Source organism: Oncorhynchus masou, chromosome 18 (genome assembly GCF_036934945.1).
Source record: "Oncorhynchus masou masou isolate Uvic2021 chromosome 18, UVic_Omas_1.1, whole genome shotgun sequence".
Taxonomy (NCBI): Eukaryota; Metazoa; Chordata; class Actinopteri; order Salmoniformes; family Salmonidae; genus Oncorhynchus; species Oncorhynchus masou.
This window is the reverse complement of record NC_088229.1, coordinates 71062149-71073587: the sequence shown is the minus strand read 5'-3', so window position 1 is coordinate 71073587 and position 11439 is coordinate 71062149. Positions and strand designations below refer to the sequence as shown.

The following is an 11439-nucleotide window of genomic DNA, read 5'->3' as shown; positions in this document are numbered from 1 at the left end:
GATACCTTTAAAAAAATGTAGGAGTGTGGATCAGAAAACCTTCTTCGAATAGAGTTGATCAGGCTGTTGAATATTGTCCCACTCTTCTTCAATGGCTGTGTGAAGTCGTTGGATATTGGCGGGAAATGGAACACTTTGTCGTACATGTGGATCCAGAGCATCCCAAACATGCTCAATGAGTGACATGTCTGGTTAGTATGCAGGCCATGGAAGAACTGGGACATTTTCAGCTTCCAATGGGACAACATTCCACAGGCCACAATCAACAGCCTGATCAACTCTATGCGAAGTCGATGTGTCACGCTGCATGAGGCAAATGGTTGTCACACCTGATACTGACTGGTTTTCTAATCAACATCCCTGATCTACTTTTAACCAACAGATGCATATCTGTATTTCCAGTCATGTGAAATTCCTAGATTAGAGACAAATTAATTTATTTCAATTGACTGATTTCCTTATATGAAATGTAACTCAGTAAAATCTTTGAAATTGTTACATGTTGGGTTTCATATTTTTATTCAAAATATACAGTATATCACTGCCAATTTTTTTTAAATGACTTGAATCTGAAAATATGTTTTTAAGAAATAAAACCTTATTCATTCCTTAAATATCTCAATGTGCCCTCAATATATTTTACCTGAACCACAAACACTTCCAAAAATAATAATATATCAATCATAATCCAGTATTTTGTTGTATCAAAGCAGCCGAAAGAAACTACCAGAGATAGTTGTAAAATAAAATGTATATCTATTTATTTATAATATGAATGGCAAAAACATTAACGACAAACATTCAGGAGTTATGTCCATGTAGAATCCTTGGAACTTTCAAGGTTTTAGAACCAGAAAGTAATGGAACACTCTATACAACATGTATGCATCTGATTGGACAGTAGAACTGTAGGTCTATATGTGTAATACTTACCGGATAGATACAAGACAACGCTATACTAGAAGTCCATTATTCATTTCAACTGTACCCGCACTCCTGTGCACTGTGTGTGTATATACAGTATAGACAAACACACTGAGTGTACAAAACATTAGGAACATCTTGCTAACATTGAGTTGCACCCCCTTTTGTACTCATAACAGATGTGTTACATTTGTGTCAATCTTTCTTCAAAACTTCACATCTGTCAAAAACAACCCAGAATCAAATCAGATTTATTTATAAAGCCCTTCTTACATCAGCTGATACTTCTTACATCAACATTCACCTTAAAAACCTCACTTCATAGTTCACATGTAGATAAAATATAATCTATACATTTGATTGCATTTGATGTACGTTGTATTACATAGCAGCAGCAGTAGCTGTTAAATTTCCTAATTAACTCTGTGTTAGTATTTCAGTTGGTCAACAATTTACTGAGTGTGTTTATACAGACAATTCTAACAAAGATTTTCATGACTAAACCAAGATAGACCACAGCTTGTCATTTCCAATGGGAACAAATTAGTCACAATGGGAAGAACAAGGAAGGAGGTGAGCAGAGCCAAGCATGCCCTAGCAATATCCTATTAGCACATTCTAGAATATATCTGCATAATATCTGTTCATAATATATTCTAGTTATGGGAACAGAAAACTGTACTGAGATCAAATGTTTAAACAATTAGAAAATGTGCAGGAATGTCGGCCAAATCCATCTTGTTCCATCTTCTCCCACTGCCCCCCACCCCCAGTGGACTTCCTCTCACTACCATATTTGGTAGTGAGTGGAAACGCCAACCGTATGCTTCACATTTATACATCCTGTGAAATATCTGTCTCATTGTTCTATCTGTGATTATAAGGTCATCACTAGTTACCACAGACACTCAACCAATCAGATGAAGGAGTGTGATGACGCGTATTCTGGCTCAGAAGGCCCATCTACCCGACCAATCAGATGAAGGAGTGTGATGACGCGTATTCCGGCTCAGAAGGCCCATCTACCCGACCAATCAGAAGAGGGAGAGTGATGACGGTATTCCGGTTTGCGGGAAATGCCTCATATTTGAAACGGCATATTTTGAGTTCAAGTTTGACGACCAAATAACTAATGGTGCTTTCAAGACAACTGTGAGCTCTAGAAAGTTTACAACTTGTAATTCAGAGTTGGATGACTGTTCAAAACGTTTTTCCCCCTGTCGATGCTAGTTTTATTCTCAGAGGTCTCAATTGTCTTGAAAGCACTGATGTCTAGAAAAGTCCAATCAGTTCGTCTTATTATTAAATGCTTTGCCATCTTCCAAAGTTTGAAGACCATACCTTTGTAAAGAGATGGAAACTGGTACAAAATACCAAAAAGGTGGACTCCAAGGCTATGTTAAGTTAAATAAATAAATGACTATAGTAAGTGCCTAGGTGCCAAATAAAATAACAGCGTTGAAGTTTTTATCTTAAATCAGCTAAATTATCTGCCCAATTTTTTAAAATATATTTTTTTATATCTATGAACATTTCAGTGAAGTTGTGTACGGTTTTACTTGTGGATTTTGAAAAAAAAAACTACATCTGAACTCAAGATGTGCCACTTTGTTTGTCTCCATGTCATTTAAAAAACAAGTAGATATTGGAGTAAACCACTTTTTTAAAACAAGTAACTATGAGTAAGGGAAAAAAAATCATGATTAGCTTGCAAGCTGAGTTTGAATAAGATATATCATTAACACGTACTTAAGAGCGGTTGAATTAGACATTCCATTAACACTTTGTACTTAAGAACGGTTGAATGAGACATTCCATTAACACTTTGTACTTAAAAACGGTTGAATTAGACATTCCATTAACACTTAGCATATAGAACAGTTAATGATGAATAAATAGATAAAAGAAAAGCAAGCCGGTCGGCATACATATCCTCACACTCCCTCATGCATATAGAATCCTCTAGGTCATAATGAACAACTTCTGTCTACCATATAGAATCCTCTAGGTCATAATGAACACTGTCTGTCTGCCATATAGAATCCACTAGGTCATAATGAACACTGTCTGTCTGCCATATAGAATCCTCTAGGTCATAATGAACACTGTCTGTCTACCATATAGAATCCTCTAGGTCATAATGAACACTGTCTGTCTACCATATAGAATCCTCTAGGTCATAATGAACACTGTCTGTCTACCATATAGAATCCTCTAGGTCATAATGAACACTGTCTGTCTGCCATATAGAATCCTCTAGGTCATAATGAACACTGTCTGTCTGCCATATAGAATCCTCTAGGTCATAATGAACACTGTCTGTCTACCATATAGAATCCTCTAGGTCATAATGAACACTGTCTGTCTGCCATATAGAATCCTCTAGGTCATAATGAACACTGTCTGTCTACCATATAGAATCCTCTAGGTCATAATGAACACTGTCTGTCTGCCATATAGAATCCTCTAGGTCATAATGAACACTGTCTGTCTACCATATAGAATCCTCTAGGTCATAATGAACACTGTCTGTCTGCCATATAGAATCCTCTAGGTCATAATGAACACTGTCTGTCTACCATATAGAATCCTCTAGGTCATAATGAACACTGTCTGTCTGCCATATAGAATCCTCTAGGTCATAATGAACACTGTCTGTCTACCATATAGAATCCTCTAGGTCATAATGAACACTGTCTGGTGGTGGTGCTCGCTCTCTAAAGAGCAGACTTTTGTCTGTGGAGCTGTGGAGCGAGTCATCCAGATCTCTCAGGATGTCTATAATATCTCAAAGTGACATTGACGCCCCCGTAAAGATCCAGGCTTGTGGATCCACATGTGTGTGACCCCTGGGAACAAGGTGTGTTATATCTCAATGTCCACAGGCCTGATGTCTCCTGTCTTCTGCTCCTTGACCCAGAGCTCTCTGTCTCTAGCTGGGTCCACACTCTGTAGCAGCTGGTCCACTGGCTCCATTGTCTGCAAGGACACGTGGATAAACAGTCACTACCCTGTGTGTGTGTGTGTGTCTGTGTCTGTGTCTGTGTATGTGTATGTGTGTGTGTGTGTGTGTGTGTGTGTGTGTGTGTGTGTGTGTGTGTGTGTGTGTGTGTGTGCGTGCGTGTGCGTGTGTGTGTGCAGCTCTGAAAAATACACAGAAAAACAAGGCGTTGAGTGCTCTCTACTGGTAATACAAGGTGGTGCTTGACTTACACTCTGGTTAAACATGTCAGTCTCATGCCGTAAGGTGGTGTATTGACACAGATGCTGTCGTATCATCTCCACCCTCTCTACCTCCAGCCTCTCCAGCTCCTGAAGGACAGAAAGGATTGAAGGGAACATGGGTTTTTGGATTACGTTTTTCAGATGAATCCTTTCTGTGGTTTGCCAGACTCACCGATAAGCCAACCTCACTGTTCCTGACGATGGCCGAAGTAGAAACAGACCAGCACCCAGGCTACCGAAGCAATACACTACATACATCACCATCAGTGATAAGGAGGAAATACAAAGGAGAGTCTTACCAGGCTTGTGGTCACCATCTCCTCAAACCATTTGGACTGCGCCTGGTTGTAAAGGTCGACACAGCGCATCAGGTCGTCTCCTGGTAGACAGAAACTACTGTTTAGACAAACGTATCTATTCTTTGGACACTGGCTGCACCTTTCTTTCCTCTGGGTTTATGAAGCTTGAAACGGTTGTTCAATAACTTCACCAGCAGGGGGAGTCAAAGTCCAAATATTAATTTACAAAAGCAACAACCTTTTACATGTACATTTAAAGTCAATTAGCAGACGCTCATATTCAGAACAACTTATAATTATTGCGGTCATCTTAAGATATCTAGGTGAGACACATCACAATCGTATCAAGTACATTTACCAAGTACACTACATGATCAAAAGTATGTGGACACCTGCTTGTCGAACATCTCCTTCCAAAATCATGGGCATTAATATGGAGTTGGTCCCCCCTTTGCTGCTATAATAGCCTCCACTCTTCTGGGACGGCTTTCCACTAGATGTTGGAACATTGCTGCGGGGACTTGCTTCCATTCAGCCACAAGCGCATTAGTGAGGTCAGGCACTGATGTTGGGCCATTAGGTCTGGCTCACAGTCGGGGTTCCAATTCATCCCAAAGGTGTTCGATGGGATTGAGGCCAGGGCTCAGTGTAGTTCTTCCACACCGATCTCGACAAACCATTTCTATACAGGCCTTGCTTTGTGCACGGGGGCACTGTCATGCTGAAACAGGAAAGGGCATTCCACACAACTGTTGCCACAAAGTATCATTGTATGATGTAGCATTAAGATTTCCCTTCACTGGAACTAAGGGGCCCAAACCATGAAAAACAGGCCCAGACCATTACTCCTCCTCCACCAAACTTTACAGTTGGCACTATGCATTGGGGCAGGTATTGTTCTCGTGGCATCCGCCAAACCCAGATTAGTCCGTCAGCCTGCCAGATGGTGAAGTGTGATTCATCACTCCGGAGAACGTATTTCCACTGCTCCAGAGACCAATGGTGGCGATCTTTACACCACTCCAGTTAACGCTTGGCATTGCATATGGTGATCTTAGGCTTGGGTGTGGCTGCTCGGCCATGGCTCGGCGATGGCCATTGTGTGTGGCTGTTCGGCATATTGTGCTGACGTTGCTTCCAGAGGCAGTTTGGAACTGGGTAGTGAGTGTTGCAACCGAGGACAGACTATTGTTATGCGCTACGCGCTTCCGCACTCGGCGCTCCCATTCTGTGAGCTTGTGTGGCTTACCACTTTGAGGCTAAGCCGTTGTTGCTCATAAACGTTTCCACTTCACAATAACAGCACTTACAGTTTACAGGGACAGCTCTAGCAGGTCAGACATTTTATAAATAACTAAATGGTTAACTAAGTGGATAACTATGTGGATAACTAATGGATAACTAAGTGGATAACTATGTGGATAACTATGTGGATAACTAAGTGGATAACTAATGGATAACTAAGTGGATAACTAAGTGGATAACTATGTGGATAACTATGTGGATAACTATGTGGATAACTAAGTGGATAACTAAGTGGATAACTAAAGTGGATAACTAAGTGGATAACTGTGGATAACTAAGTGGATAACTAAGTGGATAACTATGTGGATAACTAATGGATAACTATGTGGATAACTAAGTGGATAACTAATGGATAACTATGTGGATAACTAAGTGGATAACTATGTGGATAACTAATGGATAACTATGTTGATAACTATGTGGATAACTATGTGGATAACTAAGTGGATAACTAATGGATAACTATGTGGATAACTAGGTGGATAACTAATGGATAACTATGTGGATAACTAAGTGGATAACTAAGTGGATAACTAAGTGGATAACTATGTGGATAACTATGTGGATAACTAAGTGGATAACTAAGTGGATAACTATGTGGATAACTAAGTGGATAACTATGCGGTTAACTAATTGATAACTATGTGGATAACTAAGTGGATAACTAAGTGGATAACTAATGGATAACTAAGTGGATAACTAATGGATAACTAATTGATAACTAAGTGGATAACTAATGGATAACTAATGGATAACTAAGTGGATAACTATGTGGATAACTATGTGGATAACTAAGTGGATAACTATGTGGATAACTATGTGGATAACTAATGGATAACTAAGTGGATAACTATGTGGATAACTATGTGGATAACTAAGTGGATAACTATGTGGATAACTATGTGGATAACTATGGATAACTAATGGATAACTAAGTGGATAACTATGTGGATAACTAAGTGGATAACTAAGTGGATAACTAATGGATAACTAAGTGGATAACTATGTGGATAACTAAGTGGATAACTAATGGATAACTAATGGATAACTAAGTGGATAACTATGTGGATAACTAATGGATAACTAATGGATAACTAAGTGGATAACTAAGTGGATAACTAATGTGGATAACTAAGTGGATAACTATGTGGATAACTAAGTGGATAACTAATGGATAACTATGTGGATAACTAAGTGGATAACTAAGTGGATAACTAATGGATAACTAATGGATAACTAAGTGGATAACTATGTGGATAACTATGGATAACTAAGTGGATAACTATGTGGATAACTATGTGGATAACTAAGTGGATAACTAATGGATAACTAAGTGGATAACTAAGTGGATAACTAAGTGGATAACTAAGTGGATAACTATGTGGATAAAGTGGATAACTAATGGATAACTAATGGATAACTAAGTGGATAACTAAGTGGATAACTATGTGGATAACTAATGGATAACTAATGGATAACTAAGTGGATAACTAAGTGGATAACTAAGTGGATAACTAAGTGGATAACTAATGGATAACTAAGTGGATAACTAAGTGGATAACTATGTGGATAACTAAGTGGATAACTAAGTGGATAACTATGTGGATAACTAAGTGGATAACTAATGGATAACTAAGTGGATAACTAATGGATAACTAAGTGGATAACTAATGTGGATAACTATGTGGATAACTATGTGGATAACTATGTGGATAACTAATGGATAACTATGTGGATAACTAAGTGGATAACTATGTGGATAACTAATGGATAACTAAGTGGATAACTAAGTGGATAACTATGTGGATAACTAAGTGGATAACTATGTGGATAACTAATGGATAACTAAGTGGATAACTATGTGGATAACTATGTGGATAACTATGTGGATAACTAAGTGGATAACTAAGTGGATAACTATGTGGATAACTAAGTGGATAACTAAATGTGGATAACTAAGTGGATAACTAAGTGGTGGATAACTAATGGATAACTAAGTGGATAACTATGTGGATAACTAAGTGGATAACTATGTGGATAACTTATGGATAACTAAGTGGATAACTATGTGGATAACTATGTGGATAACTATGTGGATAACTAAGTGGATAACTAATGGATAACTATGTGGATAACTAATGGTGGATAACTAAGTGGATAACTATGTGGTTAATGTGGATAACTAATGGATAACTAAGTGGATAACTAAGTGGATAACTAATGGATAACTAAGTGGATAACTAAGTGGATAACTATGTGGATAACTATGTGGATAACTATGTGGATAACTAATGGATAACTAAGTGGATAACTATGTGGATAACTAATGGATAACTAATGGATAACTATGTGGATAACTAAGTGGATAACTATGTGAATAACTATGTGGATAACTATGTGGATAACTAAGTGGATAACTAATGGATAATGTGGATAACTAAGTGGATAACTATGTGGATAACTAAGTGGATAACTAAGTGGATAACTAAGTGGATAACTAATGGATAACTATGTGGATAACTAAGTGGATAACTAATGGATAACTAATGGATAACTAAGTGGATAACTAAGTGGATAACTATGTGGATAACTATGTGGATAACTAAGTGGATAACTAAGTGGATAACTATGTGGATAACTAAGTGGATAACTATGTGGATAACTATGTGGATAACTAAGTGGATAACTAATGGATAACTATGTGGATAACTAATGGATAACTAAGTGGATAACTATGTGGATAACTATGTGGATAACTATGTGGATAACTAAGTGGATAACTGTGGATAACTAAGTGGATAACTATGTGGATAACTAAGTGGATAACTATGTGGATAACTAATGGATAACTAAGTGGATAACTATGTGGATAACTATGTGGATAACTATGTGGATAACTAATGGATAACTAATGGATAACTATGTGGATAACTAAGTGGATAACTAAGTGGATAACTATGTGGATAACTAAGTGGATAACTAATGTGGATAACTATGGATAACTAAGTGGATAACTAAGTGGATAACTAAGTGGATAACTAATGGATAACTAAGTGGATAACTATGTGGATAACTAAGTGGATAACTAATGGATAACTATGTGGATAACTAAGTGGATAACTATGTGGATAACTATGTGGATAACTAATGGATAAAGTGGATAACTAAGTGGATAACTATGTGGATAACTATGTGGATAACTAAGTGGATAACTAAGTGGATAACTATGTGGATAACTAAGTGGATAACTAATGGATAACTAAGTGGATAACTAAGTGGATAACTAATGGATAACTAAGTGGATAACTAAGTGGATAACTAATGGATAACTAAGTGGATAACTATGTGGATAACTAATGGATAACTATGTGGATAACTAAGTGGATAACTAAGTGGATAACTAAGTGGATAACTAAGTGGATAACTAATGGATAACTAATGGATAACTATGTGGATAACTAAGTGGATAACTAAGTGGATAACTAATGGATAACTAAGTGGATAACTAAGTGGATAACTAATGGATAACTATGTGGATAACTAAGTGGATAACTAAGTGGATAACTATGTGGATAACTAAGTGGATAACTAAGTGGATAACTATGGATAACTAAGTGGATAACTAAGTGGATAACTAAGTGGATAACTAAGTGGATAACTATGTGGATAACTAAGTGGATAACTAATGTGGATAACTAAGTGGATAACTATGTGGATAACTATGTGGATAACTAAGTGGATAACTATGTGGATAACTAAGTGGATAACTATGTGGATAACTAAGTGGATAACTATGTTGATAACTATGTGGATAACTAAGTGGATAACTAATGGATAACTATGTGGATAACTAGGTGGATAACTAATGGATAACTAATGGATAACTTATGGTTAACTAAGTGGATAACTATGTGGATAACTAATGGATAACTAATGGATAACTATGTGGATAACTAAGTGGATAACTATGTGGATAACTAAGTGGATAACTAAGTGGATAACTAAGTGGATAACTATGTGGATAACTAAGTGGATAACTATGTGGATAACTAATGGATAACTAAGTGGATAACTATGTGGATAACTATGTGGATAACTAAGTGGATAACTAAGTGGATAACTATGTGGATAACTAAGTGGATAACTATGTGGATAACTATGTGGATAACTAAGTGGATAACTAATGGATAACTAAGTGGATAACTAAGTGGATAACTATGTGGATAACTAATGGATAACTATGTTGATAACTATGTGGATAACTAAGTGGATAACTAATGGATAACTATGTGGATAACTAGGTGGATAACTAATGGATAACTATGTGGATAACTAAGTGGATAACTAAGTGGATAACTATGTGGATAACTATGTGGATAACTAAGTGGATAACTAAGTGGATAACTATGTGGATAACTAAGTGGATAACTATGCGGTTAACTAAGTGGATAACTATGTGGATAACTATGTGGATAACTAAGTGGATAACTATGTGGATAACTAAGTGGATAACTAAGTGGATAACTACATGGATAACTAAGTGGATAACTATGTGGATAACTACGTGGATAACTAAGTGGATAACGTTTTAATAATCATTTTTGGAGCACAAAAAAAATGTGAAAGACTTGTGGGTGCTTGGTATTGTTGTTTCTCACTTATTAACATATTTGAGTAGTGCCTTGTAAGTGGTTATATTTCTTGCACCCATTACTGAGAGTTCAGTACTAATTTAAGTGATATGTGGTGGTGGTTCCCTAACAAATACATTTATTTAGGAAACAGATCAGAGTGGATGCAAGTTTAGCCAAGTCCTTTTGATCTGTTTTGCCCAGTAGTCACTGTCAGTTTAGAAGCTTTATTAAGGCCTAAAGTGCAAGTGATATGAAGCACCTAATATCAGTTGGTATAGTTAATATACATTATAATTCAATTTTTTTCAGCAATTGCTGATGTTATTTTCAATACAGTTCAACAATAATGTACTAAATTGCTGTTTGCTATATATTCACTGCAGCATACTGTAAATTATGGTGCATTGTGGATAGAAATTGTGTGAGGAGAAAGAATCGGTGGCTCAATAATATATTGTATTGCAGGCCTTTTAAATGGCTATATGGTGCACCTGTTATTAATATTCCGGTACCAATTTAAGGGATATATGGTAGTAGTTCCCTAACAATTACATGTATATAGGAAACAGATCAGAATCATAGCGAGTCTTAGACCGGTGGGAGTGAGATTTTTTGGAAAGAGTGGATTCCTGCTTATTTGCAGACCAATACGTTGTGTCAGGCTGGGTAAAGGACAAACTGGGAATGGTTACATCTGGGAAAGTTTTGAGAAGTGGACTCATTTCGATTTTTTTGTGCATCCTCCACCCAGAGGAAGTGGGCGCTTCGCGTCACACAGCTTGGAGCTCAACACGTGGCATGCTTTCCTCTCTGAAACAGGGCGCCGCTTAAAGGCTTGTGATCTGTGACGTAGCGTTGAGTAATAGAGATGGATCCTATTAAAAAGAATATTCCTGGTGTTTGTGACGCCTGCCGTTTGGTGAGACGTAGACCCGGCGGCAATGGCGAGACTGAGAATACCCTGTCTGTCTTGTTGAGCTTTGACACAGAGTTTCTAGCTGTTAAGGTCAGGTTAGGTTATGTTTGCTACTCTGTGAGGGCCTATGTTATAA

The 11439-nt window shown here is 37.3% G+C and overlaps 1 protein-coding gene across 1 annotated transcript in view; it reads right to left on the bottom strand.

Annotated features, from left to right (window-relative positions):
• Positions 1-783: 783 nt before the first annotated feature.
• The window catches only part of LOC135505217 (growth arrest-specific protein 7-like), a 119615-nt gene continuing 108959 nt past the window's right edge, over positions 784-11439 (bottom strand). The window contains exons 12-14 of the mRNA XM_064924395.1: positions 4449-4528; positions 4138-4236; positions 784-3903 (exon numbers count right to left, since the gene is read on the bottom strand). Of these exons, the coding sequence (XP_064780467.1) occupies positions 3790-3903; positions 4138-4236; positions 4449-4528 (293 nt within the window). The 3' untranslated portion in view covers positions 784-3789. The remainder of the gene's footprint in view (positions 3904-4137; positions 4237-4448; positions 4529-11439) is intronic.